Source organism: Papio anubis, chromosome 3 (genome assembly GCF_008728515.1).
Source record: "Papio anubis isolate 15944 chromosome 3, Panubis1.0, whole genome shotgun sequence".
Lineage (NCBI taxonomy): Eukaryota > Metazoa > Chordata > Mammalia > Primates > Cercopithecidae > Papio > Papio anubis.
The window spans coordinates 160,388,014-160,410,523 of NC_044978.1; the positions used below are offsets into that span (position 1 = coordinate 160,388,014).

Consider the following 22,510-nt stretch of genomic DNA (forward strand, 5'->3'; position numbering starts at 1 on the left):
GCCTCAGCCTCCCAAGTAGCTGGGACTAGAGGCGCCCGCAGTCATGCCTGGCTAATTTTTGTATTTTTAGTAGAGATGGGGTTTCACCATCTTGGCCAGGCTAGTCTCAAACTCAAGACCTTGTGATCCACCTGCCTCAGCCTCTCAAAGTGTTGGGATTACAAGCGTGAGCCACGGCGCCCAGTCTATTTGTTTTTTTTTTTTTTTTTTAACTGCATGAATCTCTTCCATCAATGCAAAGCAAGGGTAAATCCTTCCACAACCAGGATGTACTGTATATTTCTTATATATGAACCTTTAAATATTTACCAAGGCAGGCCGGGTGCAGTGGCTCAATTCTGTAATCCCAGCACTTTGGGAGGCCGAGGCAGGTGGATCACAAGTTCAGGAGATCGAGACCATCCTGGCTAACATGATGAAACCCCGTCTCTACTAAAAATGCAAAAAATTAGCCAGGCATGGTGGCATGTGCCTGTAGTCCCAGCTACTCGGCAGGCTGAGGCAGGAGAATCACTTGAACCCAGGAGGCAGAGGTTGCAGTGAGCCGAGATCACACCACTATACTCCAGCCTGGGCGACAGAGCAAGACTCCATCTCAAAAAAATAAATAAAAATCAATAAATATATATATATTTACCAGGGCAAACACACACACACATCACAAAACGATACAGCAACAAAAAAACAAAACCAAAGTTTTACAGCAAACTAACTGTTCTCTACCATCAGAGATTTTAAAAAAAAAAAGACTGATCTGGTAATATTTGTCTTAGATATCTGAGGCTTTTGTGGCTGAGGTCAGCTTGGCGATAGGAATTTATCAGACTGAGTTTCACAGTTTTCCAGTTGATGATCACTAGAAATTAGGTCTCTGCAATCCCATACATATACATGCCACTGATACAAAGTTTTAGAAAGGTATATATTGTGTGATACATTCATAACATTTTCTATTTTGTTCTTTTCTGTTTCATTTGGGGGGTAGGGGATTCATGGGAGGCAGCAGCTTACTAAATTGATTCCAGAGTGTGCTACCACTGGCAGTTTGAAAACCACTAATCTATGAGTTGATAACCATCACAATGCATGCCAAGGGGCAAGATACTACATCACTCTACTTAATAAAACAGCCTTGGTTAATGTCACTCAAAAGCCACTGCTGCTGTGTTCTCCTACTCTCTTTCTATTCCTTATTCTCTAATAACCTTTACTTCAAAAAATAAAAATAAAAGATGGTAGGAGGACCCTTGAAAGTAACGTAGAGGACTGGCATACCATTAGAAAGCACACTGAAACTTATGCTGATCACTTCTTCTCAGAAGGCACAAAATAATATAAAACTAATACCACTTTTAAGGGACATCTATGACTAAGGGAAACATACACTTAGTGGAACTAAACAATATCCACATAAATGTGTATATATTTTATTTCAATCTTTTGATACAACTAAAACAGAAGTTTTAAGAAATACATTCTTTTCTATATTCAATGCACTGATATTTTATTTTCTATTCTAATACATGTTCTAATGCTGGTCATAACCCACTGAATTTTTCTTTACCCACTCATGAATGTGCTGAAGCCTGCAATTTGAAAAACACAGCTTTAGAAAACACAGAAATCAACCCAGCAGGATAAGATGATCATGGATAAAGTAGCAAATTCCAGTGGCCACCTTCTTTCACTGATGAGAAAAAGCCCAAAGAATTGAAAACATCAGTCAAATAGTGATGGCTTATTTTACTCTAGGAATAGCACAGAAGAGTACAAGACTCAGTCAGGATAAGAAAAATGTAATAGTGCACCCTCTACAAAAAAAAAAAATTCTCATCTATTCTACCTTGGAACTTGATTAGATCACTGTCATTATGGACTACAGTTTAATATAAAGCAGTTTCATTTTACTTTAACAAGTAAATTCCATTAAGAATATAACTGCTAACATACCAAAAGGATTTTAACATTAAGGTAGACAAACTGACAAAAATCATGGACTATACCAGTGTACTTCATTTAATAATCAACACTTAATCTGACACTGGCTTCCTACATGCCCAAACCTGCACTGTGTGTATATGTACAATTATCTATATATAATTCATACTATACAATTACATAACAATATGCTTTTTTAAAAATATAGAAATGTATGGGTTTTTTCAAGTCACTCTTAGAACCTGTCACAATAACAAGGGAAGGGTTAGGTTTGAAATGCAGGTGAGGTGACCCCAGGGTCTAAGTAAGCTTTTAACTACAAAGCTATAAAGACTTCCAGGCTGGGCACGGTGGCTCACACCTATAATCCCAGCACTTTGGGAGGCCAAGATGGGCAGATCATGAGGTCAGGAGTTCGAGACCAGCCTGGTCAACATACTGAAACCCTGTCTCTACTAAAAATACAAAAAATTAGCTGGGCATGGTGGCTCGCGCCTGTATTCCCAGCTACTGGGGAGGCTGAGGCAGGAGAATTGCTTGAACCGGGAGGTGGAGGTTGCAGTGAGCCGAGATCACACCACTGCACTCCCGCCTGGGCAACAGAGCAAGACTCCATTTCAGAAAGAACAAAAAAAAAAGGTCTTCCAAAGAGAACAGGACTTCCCAACTCTAGCTGTACATCATAAACCTCTGTGGAGTTAAAACAAAACAAATGGATTCTCAAGTGCTACCCCAAAAAGAAATGTTAAAGTTGAGATAGCAAGTATTATCAAGAAACAATTTTGTAAACAACACATTGAACACTATCCTGAAACCATTATGTCCAAGAATGTCTTTTTGGAGGGTGGATACTATTCTGTCCCAACAGACATAAAATTCCTGATTGAACTGATTGATTGCCTTGGCTAATAAGCAGATTATTCTATCTTGGAACTTGATTAGATCACTGTCATTATGGACTAGAGTTTAATATAAAGCAGTTTCATCTTACTTTAACAAGTAAATTCCATTAAGAATATAACTGCTAACATACCAATAGGATTTTAACATTAAGGTAGACTAACTGACAAAAATCATGGACTATACCAGTATTTATAGTCCACTTCTATTTCTATTTCTATTACACTTATCTATCCATGATTGATTTAAACTTGTCTTCCCAATATTGTTTCTTCTATTACCTAAAAGAGAGTTCTGAATCTGATGTAATATTAATGAATTCAGCATTCTCCATTCACTTCTATCACTCTTTAAAAAGAGCATTTAATACCAAACACAGAGTACAAAAATCAGGTTTCCAAGATTTCATATAATTAACAAACTTATTACGTCACTCAAAATTTTACAAAAATAAAAACTTTAAAGGTTTTTGATGGTTAAATGGGTATTATAAAGACTAGAATTACTATACTAGTAACCACAAGTAACAGCAAAACTATATACCACAAACAAATGAATAACTGCATACATACATTGTTAAATAAACAATAATCACAATATTAATTTTTAAAATTACTCATTTTTGGCCAGGCGTGGTGGCTCACACCTGTAATCCCAGCACTTTGGGAGGCTGAGGCAGGCAGATCACCTGAGGTCAGAAGATCAAGACCAGCCTGACAAATATGGTGAAACCCCATCTCTACTAAAAATACAAAAATGAGCCGGGCATGGTGGCAGGCGCCTACAGTCCCAGCTACTCGGTAGACTGAGACAGGAGAATTGCTTGAACCCAGGAGGCAGAGGTTGCAATGAGCTGAGATCGTGCCACTGCACTCTAGCCTGGACAACAGAGCAAGACTCTGTCTCAACAAAAAAATAAATAAATAATAGGCTCGGTGTGGTGGCTCACGCCTGTAATCCCAGCACTTTCGGAAGCCGAAGCAGGTGGATCACGAGGTCAGGAGTTCGAGACCAGCCTGGCCAATATGGTGAAACCCCGTCTCTACTAAAAATACAAAAATTAGCCAGGTATGGTGGTGCGTTCCTGTAGTTCCAGCTACTCAGGAAGCTGAGGCAGAAGAATTGGTTGAACCCGGGAGGCGGAGGTTGCGGTGATCTGAAATTGCACCACTGCACTCCAGCTTAGACAACAGAACAAGACTCCATCTCAAAAACAAATAAAAATTATAAATAAATAAATAACTCATTTTCCTTTAAGTGAAAATTCTTTGTAAAAGAAAAAAACTGTACTAAATGGCCCAAATAAAAATTGTTTTGTTTGGTCAAATTAGTACCCAAACTGAAGACTTCATCCAACTATTTCCTATTCAGGCTACCATAAAATGACAGTTCTGTAGAGAACTAGTCTATGATGTAAAAGATAATTACAGAGTAATACATGAATAATCCCTAAACTATTTGTTGAATGAAATTACAGCCCATTACTATAAAAACTTAGGGAAAATATTTACCACAGTATCTTCTATAACCATATATCATAAAGGAAAAAGAAAATCCATGGGTTTTTGTCACAAAAAATACTACCATAAATCCATAACCACATCTATAATCAAAAGTTATATATCTTAAATATGCAGTAACTAAATACAGAATATCTTAAATATGCAATAACTAAATACAGAATCATGAGTGTTCATTCTATCCATGACCTTGGGGTCACTGGGAGATTTCTAAAGCATACCTTTTAATCCACGCCATGGTACTTCAAGAACATGTTAAGGTAAGTCACAGCTCGGAACACTTCGATGCACCTCAAAACACCTCAGCCAGTGTATCTGTATCATTCTCCTTTCGTTTTGAGATCATAATGGTTCCGAAGAACTATAATGCTTCCATTTGAATGATAGTCTCATAATTTCAATGACTTAAAAACAAAAACAAAAAACAAGGCCTTAAGTGTTGGTATGTTAAACCACTAAGTGCACTGTGTTAACTGCTGCCATGACTAAGAAAAACAAAAAAGCTGCTGCTACCACTGTGTAACACTGTCATTTTTAATGTGAACCCTCATATGAATGAGGGGTGGAGTGACAGTCCTTGCTTTATCGAGATCTTTCTAGTAAAACCCCACAAATCTCTTTGCCCCAACTGTTTCTTCAATTTTCTTCTCAAGGAATAAAAATTACTTAAAACACTGGTCTGAAGACTTGCTACATGCTAGGTCCACTTCTCAACGACCACTATTCTATTCTGTGAATGAGAGCCAGAAATCACCTATACAACCTGTCTAAAAGGAAACTGATTAATAGACCAGGTAGGGGATTCTTCAAACAATGCTCCTCCTGATGCTGATATTAATGAATCAGGTTAATTCTATGGATGTCATTAAACTGAAAACAGCTCCAGTTTCTAAAGCTTACTTCTATAATAGCATTCATAAAAATGAACAGACAGACAGCTAACCATCAAGTTTTACTCCCATTCTGTGATTGACTTGGCAGGTATCTGTTCCTTTCCTCCTCACCCCATCCCACCTTTCTTACATAAAAACATAAAAAATATTTCATTTTTAGAAATGGTATAGTAAGAAGTATATGTATCACATTTTAAATCTACTAAGAATTCACACTGCTTTTACCACAAGTGTGGCATCATGTAGCTACAAGAAAGAACACTCAAGCTACACAAAGTAAAACTAACTGATAACTGATCAATAAATACATTCATTTACTGTCATAAAGCAATTTAAATTACTTTAGGATGACTGATAAGGCAAAATTTTAATACAGGCTAGCCATAAAGAGCTTCCTAGGAGAGAAGTAGATGAGAAAGGTTCTGTTATACTCTAGGAATGTGGAACAGCTTGTGTAAAGAATGGAAGATGAAAGTTTCCCAGCTAGGGCTAAAAAGTATGCGCTAAGGAGAAAATGAAACTATTTCCTGGTTGAAAGAGCAGATGTAACTGATGAAAATCTTTCAATCCACTGTCAGAAAAAATTGCATATTTTTAAGATTTAGATTTACTGTAGATTGTGGGGAATGCAGACTACAAAATGTAGGTCACTCTTCAGAAAGCTGATAATGGTGACAGAATTACGTATAGGAAAGAACTCTACCACAGTAGGTGCGAAGAAACTAATGAAGAACAGAAACAAGGGACCCGATCCAATGAAATCTCTGCCTGCAGCCACAACCATCTTTTCAAACTGATTATTTTATACATTAGTCCATCCCTCTGGCCCCTTCCGGTTCCTACTTAAAACAACTTAATGGCTCTGAATGTTACACACACACACACACACACTCCTGAAAGGATATCACATTGTTTCCTCCACTCTGCTCCTCCAGACAAATGAATCCTATACAGAACTACAAATCTTTATTTTATCTTTAGTTGCACTCTATTTTTATCTTCAGTAATGTATATTTAAAACTCTATGAGGCTGGGAGCGGTGGCTCACGCCTATAATCCCAGCACTCTGGGAGGCCAAGGTGGATGGATCACCTGAGATCGGGAGTTTGAGACCAGCCTGGCCAACATGGTGAAACCCCATCTCTACTAAAAATACACACACATACACACACAAAATTAGCTGGTCATGGTGGCGCACACTGGTAGTCCCAGCTACTCAAGAGGCTGAGGCAGGACCGGGGAAGCGGAGGTTGCAGTGAGCCAAGATCACACAACTGCACTCCAGCCTGGGTGACACAGTGAGATTGTGTCTCAAAAAAAAAAAAAGAAAAAAAAAACACCTATGAAACTGTCTAGAAAACATTCTACTTCCGTGCTAATTATTATAGTCTCCTTCCTTTACTATGCTGTGAGGTCCAAAGGGTGTAACTTTTGTCTTTCATCTCTGTAAACCTATCATCACTTAACCACCAAAGCCTGCAACACAGTAGGCACTAGAAACTACTAAATATGTGAAAATGTTACAAACTCTACTTTGAATATATGATTGATAAGCTAAATATAGAAAGTTCATGATGGCAGGTATACCTGATATGCCATCAAATACAGTAGGCACACAAATATTTGCCGAATGAATGGAAGAAAATATTTAGGAATGGCACTTCCAGGCAGAATAGCAAAAAAACACACATTCACTGCTAAATGATAATAAGAATCTAAAATGATTTTTGGTATATCCAATTTTCCATTTTAAAATTAACTTATTTGGTGGAATATATTAATATTTTGAGAATTGTATTTACATCAAAATTCACATTTATAATTCAAAACTTTGTATGTATTAATACACTAAAAATACATTGTGATGCCAGTATCAAGGAGAGCAAAGACTCTGAAAGCGGAAAAATTAAATTAATATAAATAAGGCCCACTTTTTTGATGACTAAATTCTCATTGTTTTGGTTTTGACTACTGAATTTACAACACACAATGTTTATGAAATTATGAGATCAAATAACTACTAGCAAACTACTGCTAAAGCATAAACTTCAGGAAAGTAGTTAGAAACAGATGCCAATAACTAATGTTTTCATAAACAGCCTCATACAGTAATCTGAAACGACAATGATGAAGGTGTTATAACGGTCATTGCAATATGATTATTAGGAAAGGCTTGGGTATTTCTTTCCAACACAGGGGAATGGTTCAATTATGACACATCCATACAATGGAAACGTTTGTTAAATAATACTGAAATAACATGGTAATATGTTAATTACATATGATTACCTAACTATATATAGTATTTTCCTACATTACATATTTTTGTATGTCTATTTATACATTTTAATCAGAACAGAAATTTTAAAATACGTTTAATAAATATAAATGTGTACATTCCATGAGATCAAGAAAAATTTTGCCCGGCACTGTGGCTCACACCTGTAATCCCAGTACTTTGGGAGGCCGAGGCAGGCAGATCATGAGGTCAAGAGATCGAGACCATCCTGGCTAACACGGTGGAACCCCATCTCTACTAAAAATACAAAAAATTAGCCTGGCATGGTGGCAGGCACCTGTAGTCCCAGCTACTCGGGAGGCTGAGGCAGGAGAATGGCGTGAACCTGGGAGGCAGAGCTTGCAGAGATCCGAGATTGTGCCACTGCACTCCAGCCTGGGTGACAGAGCAAGACTCTGTCTCAAAAAAAAAAAAAACAAGAAAAGAAAAAGAAGAAAGAAAAAATTTCAGGTGTGTACATTTCTGTACCTCCAGCACTTATGACAGCACCTTGACAAAGGTATTAAGAGTGGCAGCAAAGCTTAAGAGAAGATTGTCTGGGTCTGATTCCTAGATCTACTACTCACTAGCTATAAGACTTCAGGCAAGTTACTTAACCTCTAGATGACTTACTTTCTCCTTTTGAAAAATTGGGGTAAAAATAATGGAGGGGGGAAAAGACTTAATACATGTAAGGCACTTAGAACAGTATCTGGAACATAGTGATGACACAATGAACTGGGAAAGTGGGGAGCAGTAGTGAATCCATTGCCTCAAACCTGAATAAATGAATGGACTTTTTTTTTTTTTTTTTTTAAGAGACGGGATCTTACTTTGTTACCCAGGCTGTAGTGCAGTGGCACAATTATGGCTCACTGCAGCCTCAACCTCCTGGGCTCAAGTAATTCTCATGCCCCAGCCTCCTGAGTAGCTGGAACTATATAGGCATGCACCACATACCCCGCTAACTTTCTTTTTCTTTTCTTTTTTTTTTTTTTTTTTTTTTTTTTGCAGAGATGGGGTCTCACTATGCTGCCAAGCTGGTCTCAAACTCCTGGCTTCAAGTGATCCTCCTGCCTTGGCCTCCCAAAGTGCTGGGCTTACAGGCATGAGGCACTGCACCTGGACTGAGTGGACTGTTTTTAAAATACAGAAAGAAATGTTAGTAAAGTCACCTGTGTGGAAACTCAAAGACTAGCACATATACTACACCTTCATTGTTTTGGACACTTCAAAGTGTATGTAATTTTGTACCTATTACCCTTCCTTATGATAAGCCAATCATCATATATTAAGAATCCCAGGTCTTCTATTAACTTTATACTAAACCTTTGACCATTATGGTACTTAGTACTAGTAGGATACATATTTTATACTATTTTTCCAGTGGTCATGATGTATTTGCACAGTACAATGTATGGTCTTCTGTAATCGTCATTTTGGAAAACAACACTATTTTGTAACAATGGATCTATATAAGAGTGCAGTGGTTTGTAGAGTTTTATCAAACTCAGTTTTATTATATTCATTCTTTAATAACTAAGCAATTCACTCTCTGATCATTTATATATATATATATATACACACACACACACAGAATACCCCCTCAAAAACATACAAAAAACATCTGAGCATAAGTAACCCAAGTATCTACCTACCAATGAGTGGATTTTAAAATGTGGTATATGCATACAGTGGAATACTATTCTGCTTTAAAAAGAAACAAAATTCTGCCAATGCTACATGGATGAACCTTTAAGATATTATGGTAAGTGAAGTAAGCCAGTCGCAAAAAGACAAATACTACATGATTCCACTTACATGAAGTACCTAGAGTAGTCAAACTCATAGAGACAAAAAGAATGGTGATTACCAGGGACCTGGGGGGCAATGGGGAGTTATTATTTAATGGGTTTGGAGCTTCAGTTTGGGCAGATGAAAACAGCTTTCAAGATGGATGGTAGTGATGGTTGCACAGCACCGAGAATGTACTTACTACCACTAAACTGTACAGTTTAAAACTGTTTAAATGGTAAATTTTATTTATCTATATTTTGCCACAATAAATAAACTGAACACACCTGATGAGATACATAAATAATGGATAGTAACTTACTCTCTTCCTTATATTTTGATAAATTTTCTAAATATTTCCCTTGTTATTTTACAAATCGAACGTATTTCTCCTATTTCTTTTTTATTTTTATTTTTTTGAGACGGAGTCTCACTCTGTCGCCCAGGCTGGAGTGCAGTGGCACGACCTCGGATCTCTGCAAGCTCCACCTCCCGGGTTCACGCCATTCTCCTGCCTCAGCCTCCCGAGTAGCTAGGACTACAGGCACCCGCCACCACGCCAGGCTAATTTTTTTGTATTTTTAGTAGAGACAGGGTTTCACCATGCTAGCCAGGATGGTCTGGATCTCCTGACCTCGTGATCCGCCCACCTCGGCCTCCCAAAGTGCTGGGATTACAGGCGTGAGCCATCGCGCCCAGCCCATCTATTTCTCCTATTTCTATCTTCGTTAAGTGGCACTACTCATCCTCCCAGATAGCCACGACATTCAACCATTTTCCTTCCCATCCTAAGCCAAGTCTTACAAACTGATTTTAACTCTGTAACACTACTTGAATCTGATGCCTTTCTTTTATTTCTAATGCCTCGGCCTTCATTAAGTTCTTCCTTACAGCACAGGATCACTATAACAATCCTATAGTCAATCACCTATCCTCAAAAGCCTAGCCTTCACAATTATCACTAGCTATTTTCTTGAAATAAAGCTCTTGTTTTAAAACCTTTACAAAGGGCTCCACTGTTTCTTCAAATTTAAAGTTCCAAGCAAAACATTGAAAAATACCCGGGAGGCGGAGCTTGCAGTGAGCTGAGATCCGGCCACTGCACTCCAGCCTGGGCGATAGAGCGAGACTCCGTCTCAAAAAAAAAAAGAAAAAGAAGAAGAGAAATACTTTTTTGTCTCATCTAACCTACTCTTTTGGGCTCACCTTCACAAGGCCCTTCTGCTTCCCACACTCTACACCAGATTCTTTACTCTCTTTCTCACCATCCCCGCTAGGCTCTGCTACCTCCATGCTTGTATGCACACTTCTCTATGTGGAATCCTCTTCCTTCCAACTCCCAATTGTATCTAGTCGATTCTCAGACACTGCTATATGATAACAGCAATGTAAGAACAATTTGGCAGTATCTTATCAAAAGTGTAACTGCACATATCCTTGTAACTAGCCATTTCACTTCTAAGTATCTGTCCTACAAAAATACTCAAACATTCGAGACACAAAGATACTCACTACAGTGTTGTTTCTAAAAGAGAAAAACATCTAGCTGGGCACCAAATGGGAACTTGCTAAATATACTGTTACAACTATATTATGGATATGGAATACTACACAAAATTGTGAGGGGGGCAACCCTAAATATACACTGATAAGAAAAGAACTAAAGAAGAATTATAAATTTTAAAAGTAAAAATAAAGAAAACCCAAACTGTATTTATATACTTTTATGTATTTTTAAGTACACAAATAATTTGGGAGAATATATTCAAATTTGTAACAGTGGTTATCTCTGGGGAAGGAAATGGAATTTGTGCAACATTTCAAATGCAACAGACAGGAAGAAGCCACACAGATTCACTCTCCTACTTTCTCACTCCCAATCTAGGAGCCTGATCTAGCTCCTACTCTACTTAGCTACTGATACAGAACTTAAGCTGAATGGCACTAGCTACACAGAGCCCAACTGCATGTGCAGCCTGTCTTGGCAGACTTACCTTGGCCACAAGCTCCCTAGCTAAAAGTACTCACAGCTGCCAGTGACACACTCTGCAGGTCCAGCTCTAGTAGAGGTGAGAAAATAGCCACATTCTTACTGGGACTCCACTCAGGCTTACCTTTCTATTGATATTCTTATCAATAGAATACTCAGGTATTCCTTAACAAAATCTCTTGCCCCCAAATTTCTAGAATTCATCTTCCTCTAACTTAGTTAAAAAGTTTAAAACTGAGAAGTAGAAGAAGAAATCCCTTCCTGAAGCTTTCACTGGAATCCCTAGTCTGAATTAACCATTCCCTCTTCTTGTGTACCTCAACACTCCTTGGGAAATGCCTGTTATGTGAGCTATGGTGTTCCTCCTTATAGTTTATGTAAGTGTACCTGGAGTCCCCAAGGAGGCACAAACTATCAAGGGCCAGGCTGTCTTCACCTATCTTTTATATAACCACTACATGTCACAGGCAAAGTAGAAAAGTATAAAAATTTTTAATGGCATCTAAATAGAAAACAGTCCATCTCTATTTGTACCCAAAGGAAAAAAGCCTGTATCCCCCTTACATCACAAGAATCTAAATACAATTACAGTTTCTGTATATTGTAATTATTTGATCAGTTTCCCATGTAAAATCTCTTTGCCGGCCAGGCACGGTGGCTCAGGCCTGTAATTGAAGCACTTTGGGAGGCCAAGGCAACCCGATCATTTGAGGTCAGGAGTTTGTCACCAGCCTGACCAACATAGAGAAACCCCGTCTCTATTAAAAATATAAAAATTAGCTGGGCATGGTGACATGAACCTGTAGTCCCCAGCTACTTGGGAGGATGAAGCAGGAGAATCGCTTGAACTCAGGAAGTGGAGGTGGCAATAAGCTGAGATCGCACCACTGCACTGCCTGGGTGACAGAGCAAGACTCTGTCTCAAAAAAAAAAAAATTTTTTTTGCCAATAAATAAAAATACAAATTTCTAATTTACCACATTTTGCATGTTTTCCTTGTGATCTATATTTCATGGTAAAACAAAAATCCTGCCTTCTAGTAAATATTTTGTATTTAAATAAAATAGGGATATAAAAATAACGTGAAAACATTAAGCTTGCTGAAAACAGTCCCTGGTGGCCATATATATTATATCATGATCTAAAGAATACTGTGCTGTGGCAGGGCGCAGTAGCTCACACCTATAATCCCAGCACTTTGGGAGGCCAAGGCAGGCAGATCACCTCAGGTCCAGGAGTTCGAGACCACACTGACCAACATGGTGAAACCCCGTCTCTACTAAAAATACAAGAAATTAGCCAGGCGTGGTGGTGGGTGCCTGTAATCCCAGCTACTCGGGAGGCTGAGGCAGGAGAATCGCTTGAACCCAGGAGGCAGAGGTTGCAGTGTGCCAAGATCGCACCACTACACACTAGCCTGGGCACAACAGAGCAAGACTCCGTCTCAAAAAAAAAAAAAAAAAAGAATACTGTGAATTACAAGAACAATTGCAAATAAGATTTATTAGTATATTTGAAATATACAAAGGTTTCTAATATTTTTAATGTATTATCTAACTTATTTACTACCAAACCTATGAGATAGGCATAATAATTCCATTTTATAGACACAGAAACTGAGGTTAAGGAAGTCAAGTAACTTGCAGGAAGAGACATTTAAGTGGCAGAACCAGAATTTAAAGCCTGGTCTCTCTGATTCCAAAAACAAATACTTGCCACTGCATGCATTTAACAAATCAAATCAAAATAAAAAGTTTGTTCTGATATAATGTATGTTTCCTTGCTGTGATCTACTGCATAGGCAGCTAGTAATAGGGGAATGAGGATGACATAAATGAAAATCTTGTTACTTCACAGACAATTTTTTCCTAGCATATTAATGTTTTGAAGCAACTGGAAATAAACTTTTCATGATTAAAGGAAAAAACCTGAACAACAGATGAATATTTTAAGAAAAAAGACTGAAAATATACAAGTGCCTTTCTTTGTTGCAAATAGTAGCTGATGTAGTAGCTTCAGGAATTGCTACACTTTCCACCAGGTTTTGCTATACTTTCCTTTCCATCGGGTTTTTTAGGAATTGCTACACTTTCCACTATTTAACAAAGCTACTAGTACATAAGAAGCTGGAAAACAAAAACAAACCTTACTAAAACAATGGATTAATGATTAAGGCTACATACTGGATTAGATTTTAATTTTAATGAAAATAGTCTCTAAGAAGCAATGTCCTCCCAGAACTTACATGGCACTATAAGCATTAGACAAAACAAGCCCTATGAACCTTCAGTACCCATGGTCCTACCAGAATGCCCCAGATAGTTTTTGTTTGGTTTTGTTCGAGGTTTTTGTTGTTGCTGCTGCTGCTGCTGCTGTTGTTGTTTGAGACAGAGTCTCACTCTGTGGCCCAGGCTAAAGTGCAATGGCGCGATCTGGGCTCACTGCAACCTCCTCCTCCCAGGTTCAAGTCTCCTTCCTTGGTCTCAAGCTGCTGACCTCAGGTGATCCACCCACCTCAGCCTCCCAAAGTGCTGGGATTATAGGTGTGAGCCACCACGCCCAGCCTTGTTTGAGTTTTTTAATGAGGTGAGTGCTATGGTCTGAATGTTTGTGTGCCCCTGAAAGAGGTATGTTGAAATCCTAAGCCCTAACGTCACAACATCAGGAGGAAAGACCTTTGGGAGGTGATTAGGTTATAAGGGCATAGCTCTCATGAATGGGATTAGTGTCCTTAGAAAAGAGGCTTGAGAGAGATCCTTCACCCTCTATTCCACCATGTGTAGATACAGCTAGAAGACACCATCTATGAACCACAGGAGGGACCTTCACCAGACACTGAACCTTCGGCACCTTAGTCTTGGACTGTGAGAAATAAATTCTATTGTTCATAAGCTACCTAGTTTATGGTATTCTGTTATAGCAGCCCAAATAGACAAAGACAGTAAGGTAAACTCCCATTATATAGAGAAAATAATGCTAAAACTGCTACCATTAGGACAAGGATGCAGGAGTACACGTTAATGCTACTCTGAATTGAAAACAATTTAAATACACAAAGATCACAATGTCAATTCACTGTGATTCCAAAGAAAGTATGAAAGAGAACTCCCCACCATAACCACACACCTCCCCCCGACCCAAAGCAGCTCTTAGCACACATTGTTTCTTAATAGAACACCTAGAAGTTAATAGCCATGGAAAGTGACCCTACTGCATAACCTGTATAAAACTAGCAGTGGGGCCTATTTGGCAGGCACATATTTCCAAATACATAAACGTACTATCAAAACAGAAAGCTCATACAGGAAGGTATACATAGTTGTAGAGAAAACAAGTAATATATAGCAGCTATTTTGATAGATACTATGTCTTCCTGTATTGTTCGTAACATAAAAAGCATTCTCAAGGCCAGGGACGGTGGCTCAGGCCTGTAATCCCAACACTTTGGGAGGCCAAGGTAGGCAGAAGACTTGAGTTCACTAGTTCAAGACCACCCTGCGCAACATGGTGAGACCGTCTCTCTACAAAAAATACAAAAATTAGCCAGGTGTGGTGGCACACACTTGTAGTCCCATCTACTCGGGAGGCTGAGGTGGGAGACCTGCTTGAGCCTGCAAGGCAGAGGTTGCCGTGAGTTGAGCCTGGGCAACAGGGCAAGACCTATCACCTACCCCCTACCAAAAAATAAACAAAGCACTCTCAGAAAAATTCTCTCAAGTGATGCCTGGAGACCTAAGCATGTGATCAAAAACTTCTGTGTCTTCTTTCTGTTAGTATGAATATCTGCCTTCAGGACTCCCTAATTCCCTTTTACTATCTCAATAGTCTAGGTATCTGTGTTCCTCAAGTGTCAGAGATCACACACTAATGTACACAATGTTTCCACATACACTTTTGAAATCCACAGGATGGACCAGGGAGTTAGCATATTAAAAGGTAGAGCAAAATAATCTCAATTTTTTCAGGTAACCCAAACTTAATGCATGAAACACTTCTGTTTACTCCAGGAAAGTTCTCTTCCTTTATATTAATAATTTTGTATGGCTTGAGCAAATAAATTAGTTCCTCTTCCCTAACTATCACCAATTTAGAGTAAAACAGTTATTTAACCCATTTGTGCCTAGTGTTCCATTATTGGAATGCTAAGCTTGTGGGAGTTATTTATATCCTACTGCTGAAGGCTATCACCAAGGTCTGATTTTTCACACACACAAAAAATTTTGCAACCTCTGGCATAAATCGGTTAAAACCATGTTTCTTACCAAGAATTGGCTAACCTGAGATTTTTTTAAACGTCTCACCATGCAAAATCCAGAAGCCATAAAAGCAAATCATTCATTTATATGTAGCCTCATCTCACAACCTCATACCTAAAATCTGTTTCCCATATTAAATGTTGGCAACCCTGTAATTACCATTGCTCGGGCCAAAAACCAGGGAATCATCTTTGAATCCTGTCTTTACTTCACATGCCACATCTAATCCAGGCATACTCTGCCTGCGGGTCTTTACATTTGCTGTTTCTTCTTGCTAGAATGTTATCTCCCTTATATGCCCTCCATCCTCACCTCGTAATGTCCTTTAATCAACTGTTCACCTATCATATGTCTATAGGTTGTAGGTTTCTTGTCCCGAGCAAGGTTTAAAGTCATAATTTTTAATTCAGTACTTTGGAAAACTTCACTAAATTTAACTATCTATGTTCAGATGTCTCTTTTTTTTTTTTTTTTTTTTGAGACGGAGTCTCGCTTTGTTGCCCAGGCTGGAGTGCAGTGGCGCGATCTCAGCTCACTGCAACTAAGGTTTATTTTCTATAATAGTGTAAGATAAATAGCCAAATACCATGAGGAAAGACTTGTCCTTCCTGTCATGGCAGAAAAATTGAAATATGACTTTGGAAAGCATATGGACATAAACCAAAATGTATTTTTCTGTGAGCAAATTACCGTATAAATAAGCACATAAAAAGCTGTTGAAGATCATAGGGCAGAGTGGGGAAACTAGTATTAGAAAAATTGTCTAGTGTGAGAAATTTGCCGTAAAGTTGGTAGTACAGACCATTTTTCTAATACACCTTAGTTTATAGTCTTTGCTGGCTTCTCAATGAAATATAAAAATTTGTAAGAAAGTATCTACAGGAAAACATTCTCAACTACAAATTCATTCCACAGTTAAAATTTATTACGTCTTACACGAGAGCCACTCTTGTAGGTTCAGAACTAGAGCACTGAACAAAAAGACAAGGTCTCTGTCTTCATGGAGGGAGTTTTTTTGACTTCTTTAATAAAAGCATTTTATGAAATAACAGTGAGAGCATTATCTGCTCCGCAAGTAGCTGCTTTAACCGAAATAAAACAAATTTCTGTAGAAAGTGTACTGAAATTCCATCACACAAGACATTCATTCATTCCATCTTACATTAGCAAGACAAGAAATTAAAGGCAGAATGGCACAAAGTACTGCCAATGTAATAGATACAGTTACTTTTATGAAACAATACATCATCATGAGACAGACAGTAACCATGAAAATCTCTTATACCACATGGAGGTCTGCTGTTTATCTCGTGGCAAAACACTTAGAAGTAAAAGTGTTGTGAAACTTGATGAGTTACTCATTTTCTCTATACAAAAAGGTCCCCAAATCAATTACTTTTCCTGTGAAGACAAGTAGCTGCCTGTAGTACGGTACCTAGTAGACATGTCTGTAAATCAAAACACTTAAGCATGGCATTTAAACAACAGCTTTTCAGCTAAGAAAATCACTTACTTATATCAAAATAAAATGAACTTGGACCCAGTCCTTTGAATGACTCTATCACAAAGTATTAAAGGAGTGATATTCAAATAAAAAAGATAAAAAGAAGTGATATTCAAACACATTGTTCTTGCTAAAAACTACATGTGAAGATTGGCCAGGCACAGTGGTTCATGCTTGTAATCCCAGCACTTTGGGAGGCTGAGGTGGGAGGATCACTTGCGTCCGGAAGTTTGAGGCCAGCCTGGGCAACATAGCGAGACACCGTCTGTACAAAAAAATTTTAAAAACATTAGCCAGGCATGGTGGCTCATACCTGTAGTGCCGGCTACTCAGGAGGGTGAGGTGGGAGGATGGTTTGAGCCCCCGAGGTCAAGGCTGCAGTGAGCTGTGATTGCACCACTGCACTCCAGAGCCTGGTGCACGTGCGCACGCACACACACACACACACACAAAAACTTGTGATGATAAAATGAGTTCCTGCCATTAACTATTAAAAATATCTTTAAAACTTTGTTTACAGACCAGGCATGGTAGCTCACATCTAACCTCAAACACTTTGGGAGGCCTAGGTAAGAGGATAACTAGAAACCAGAAGTTTAAGACCAGCCTGAGCAACACAGTGAGACTCCGTGTCTACAAAAAAATTTTTAAATTCATGGGCCATGATGTCACATGCCTGTAACTCATATCTACTTGAGAGACTAGGGCAGAAGGACGGCTTGAACTCAGGAGTTCAAGGCTGCAGTGAGCTATGATCATGCCACTGCTCTCCAGTCTGAGTGATAAAGTGAGACCTCATCTCAAAAAAAAAAAAAACCAAAACACAAAAATCAAAAAACAACCAAACAAACTTTTTGTTGTTGAGGTGAAAAGCTTTGTTTACCTCATCTTTATCACAATATTTTTTAAAATTTCAAATTTATGTACATACTTCAGTATATCGGTACAGTACAATATGATAGTCACATGTATTGGGGTATGTGTTAACTTTCTACTTACTGGTAAGAGCAAGCAATCAAAAGTCTAGAGGCAATTAGTTGAAAGAAAAAAAAAGAAACTGATGTATGTGCCACATGGCTCTTACAGTGTATGGATCAAGATCCCAAAGACAAGTAATATCTTTGGCTTCACAGTAATGAACTGAGTCCATCACCTCATTTAGTATTAGAAGGACTGAGCAAAAATATGAAACAATCAAAGCACAAACATCACTCCTCCAGGAGACGGAGACAAAGACAGAATATTTTTTCTGATTAAAATGAAACAGCAGGCTGGGCACGATGGCTCAGGTCTGTAATCCCAGCACTTTGGGAGACCAAGGCAGGTGGATCATCTGAGGTCAGGAGTTCGAGACCAGCCTGGCCAACATGGTGATATCCCGTCTCTACTAAAAATACAAAATTGGCCAGGCGTGGTAGCATGTGCCTGTAATCCCAGCTACTCGGGAGGCTGAGGCAGGAGAATCGCTTGAAACCGGGAGGAAGGGGTTGCAGTCAGCCGAGATGGCACCATTGTACTCCAGCCTGGGCAACAACAGCCAAACTCCATCTTAAAAAAAAAAAAAGAAAGAAAGAAAGAAACAGCAGATGTAGACTCTAAAAGAGAATCGAATTGGTAAATGTCCTCTTGGTCACAGAATTACTGAATGTGTGCCACTTTCAGTAACTCCCTTTTAATTCAGGCTTTCCATTAACACATGAGAAGCAGCACAAGGTTACAGAAAAGGCAGCAATAGGAGTTACCAATAAAAGTCTCATATCTTCCCTCTTTGTGTGTTCCTTCCAATCAGCATCTAAACATATCAAGTCTATTCCATCTTCAAAGCTCTACCTTAACACCTATGGTTCCACTCCCACTCTCCGTGTTCAAAGCCACTGCTCTTGAAAGAGTTGCATACTTCCTCACCTCCAACTCAACCACAGTAAGATCTCACCAGTTCATTCAAACTGTTCTTGCCATGGTCTCTGAAATCCTAAATCCAATGAACATTTAAACTTACCTCACCCTCACTGCAGCATTTGACACCACTGACCAGTGTACTTCCTTCTAGAACTGTCTTCATTGTTGTAACGCTCTACTATTGAGGCTTTTATTCTACCTTGTTTGCTAACAGTTTTCTTTTAACTGCTTCTATACCTCTACCCATTCCTTAAATTTTGGTGCTTGCCAAGTCTGTCTCTGCTTAACTCTATCAAAGAGATATTGCCCACTCCCAAGGTTCTAATTAGCATCTGTGGGTCTTCAAGTGCACATTTCCGACCCTGACCTCTCTCTTGAGCTCCAGGAATCGCCACATATAACTGGCCACTGGATATCTTCATCTAGCTTTCTCACAAGAACCTCAAAGTTGACATGTTCAGAACCAAAATCTTCTCCCCAAACTAACTCAACTCCTCTACTGTGCCTTTTACCTCAAGACCACCTCATTTCAACAAATGCTGCCACCATTATCCTGGCAATACATGTAAAGCACCAAAATTTTTTTCCTTATTGAAAAATTTTTATTTACTTTTTTTTTATTTTTTATTTTTATTTTTATTTTTTGAGACGGAGTCTCGCTCTGTCGTCCGGGCTGGAGTGCAGTGGCACAATCTCAGCTCACTGCAACCTCCGCCTCCCAGGTTCAAGTGATTCTCCTGCCTCAGCCGCCCAAATAGCTGGGACTACAGATGTATGCCACCATGCCCAGCTAATTTTTGTATTTTTAGTAGAGATGAGGTTTCACCACATTGGCCAGGCTGGTCTCAAACTCCCGACCTCAGGTGATCCACCCACCTCGGCCTCCCAAAGTGCTGGGATTACAGAAGTGAGCCACAGCACCCGGCCAATACAGCCTGTTTTTAAAATCCTAATGATAAAAGAGTTAATAAGATATTACTTAGGCAGACAGTGAGGGTACGGAAGTCCTCAGTAAGGTTTTCCTTTTAATGAAAAGCAGCCCCAAACCATCTTCCTTTCTCACAAAGAGCAGCCTGTAAAATCAAGCTACAGACATAGATGCCAGCAGTTGTGCCAATCATGTTCAAGATAGCGGCTCCATCTTCCCTTCTCTTTGTCAGCCATGTGTACAGTAAGGAGTAGATAAGATGGCACCGGCCAAGGGGAAAGTTTACCTGCATAATAAGATTAGGGTGGGAGAGCCAGCCTCCCCCACTGTAAATGTCATACCTGATCAAACCAATCTGTGAGCCCTATGTAAATCAGACATCCCCTCCTCCAACCTGACTATAAAATCCAGTGCATCTGCAGTTGGCCGGTCTTTTCCTCTCCAAAGTCCCTTCTCTCTCACTAGAGAGAAAGCTGTTTTCCTTTCTCTGTCTTTTGCCTGTTAAATCTCCACTCCTAAACTCCTTGCACGTGTCCATGTCCTAAATTTTCCGGGCGTGAGATGATGAACCCCCATCTATTTACTCCGACAATGTGTCCACTTCACTAATACTTGACTATTTTTGAAATTTCACTAGCATAAATATACATGTAGATTCCCAATTTGTGTTTGTGTTTTAATTTCCAATGGGAGAAGGAAAACAGACATTTTAAAAAGAGAAAGATTACTAACAAGTGAAATCTCCAAAAAAGCTTCATTATAGAGCTTAGAAAAGATGTGATTTTGTCATTTTAAGCCCTGGCATCACTGTATTCTCTGAAAATCTTCCCCATACACAATGGAATCCTATCCTTAATTCTAACAAAAACCTACCAGTGCCTCAAAGTACAGAATGGGGTAGTCGTCTGACTAAGCAGAAATGGAAATAGCATGTAGATGACAGAGTTAATGAGAGTTAAAAAGCAGAAGTAGCAGCTTGGGAATCCCTGAGAGTACAACTGAAGCAGAAAGATAAAAAAAGGGGACTTGTGATAAGAAAAGTACAGTACTAGCTACCAGGCGATTTCTCTCATTGGAACAGACTACTCTCCCCAGGGATGTAGGAACTACATACACTTAACAATTTTGGAAGCTCTCAAGTTCACCAAGTCAATTAATATTTACATCATATTCTGTTACCAGGTGTGATCTTTCAAAAGTATACTGAGTTGGTGTGATTAGGAAATCATCCAACATAAACACAAACCTCAGTAGGCGCTTTTGGGGACCAATACTAGGAAAGCCATCTGTTTGCTGGAAATAATATTTCTACTTCCCTAGTGACTACAGCTAAAAAGAAATGTTAACTGCCTCAACACTTTAATTATTCATATAAGCTGTCCAAGAAATTAAACATACACAAAGGGATCTGTAGCCCCCTAATATTTTTTGGCTAATTATTCCACTGGTAGTCTACATCTGCTCTGCTAAAATTTGGTTATGAATCAGAAGTAACTCACTGGAAAACTTTTATATCTTTTTAAAAGTGACTATGAATAATAACTACAATTCACAAAAATGGTTATTTTTAATGTGCACAAAAATCCTCAGGAAAACATGTCCCACACAAAAGAACAGCTGTTAACTGTCAAAGTTTAAGCTCTTTTGTAGGAAGAATGAGACTAAATTTAACAAAATTTTCTAAATGTTTAAAAATAAAGCAGCAGCTAATTTTAAGCAGCATATTCAACCTGTATTTTTTAAAAATCTTCAATATCAACATTTTATGATTAGGAAACATGTTAAGCATTGCCTTTAAGAAGAATGTGAATCTATTATGATGAGATTCATACATACAAATAGTTCAGAGATTGGCAAATACACACTCTAACACCAGAAATACTAACCATAACCCCACATATATAGTGGGGCTTTGGGGTGGGGTGGGGAGCAGGATTCCTCATTTGTTTCAACTGCTGCTACTCCACCCTTCCTTTTTTCTCTTCTGCTTTAAAAGAAACACACATTTCCCAGGATTATTTTGAGAAATTTATCTTCTAGGTATATTTTGATTAAAAATTTATCACATCTATCTTATTATTTGTAGGTCAGATCCAGGTGATGTCTTTCAGAGTAATACCACTTTTAATAATTAGAGTTCACTATATGTCTCAATAACATATTAAAACCATATTCCTGGCTACATGTGGTGGTTCATACCTGTAATCCCAGCACTTTGGGAGGCCAAGGCAGGTGGATCACTTGAGGTTAGGATTTCGAGACCAGCTGGCCAACATGGTAAAATTCTGTCCCTACTAAAAATACAAAAATTAGCCGGGCTTGGTGGCAGGCACCTGTAATCCCAGCTAGTTGGGAGGCTGAGGTAGAAGAATCACTTGAGCCTGGGAGGCAGAGGTTGCAGTGAGCCGAGACCGCACCATTGCACTCCAGTGTGGGCAAGAAGAACAAACCTCTGTCACAAAAAAAAAAAAAAAAAAAAAAAGAAGAAGAAGAAGAAGAAGAAGAAAGAAACAAGTACAAAAAAATTAGCCAGGCATGGTGACACACACCTGTGATCCCAGCTACTCAGGAGGCTGAGGACAAGAATTGTTTGAACCCGGGAGGTGGAAG

At 38.8% G+C, this 22,510-nt stretch overlaps 1 protein-coding gene across 6 annotated transcripts in view; it reads right to left on the bottom strand.

Annotated features, from left to right (window-relative positions):
• The window catches only part of RBPJ (recombination signal binding protein for immunoglobulin kappa J region), a 268,573-nt gene that overhangs the window by 67,662 nt on the left and 178,401 nt on the right, over positions 1 to 22,510 (bottom strand). For 2 of the 6 annotated variants that reach the window (XM_017958624.3, XM_003898558.4), the window contains exon 2: positions 4,580 to 4,762. The exons of 3 other annotated variants lie outside the window; for them this stretch is intronic. In XM_017958624.3, the coding sequence (XP_017814113.1) occupies positions 4,580 to 4,596 (17 nt within the window). In that variant the 5' untranslated portion in view covers positions 4,597 to 4,762. Of the gene's footprint in view, positions 1 to 4,579; positions 6,264 to 22,510 lie in introns of those variants that run through there. One more of the 6 variants, XM_031664684.1, reaches the window with a different exon arrangement.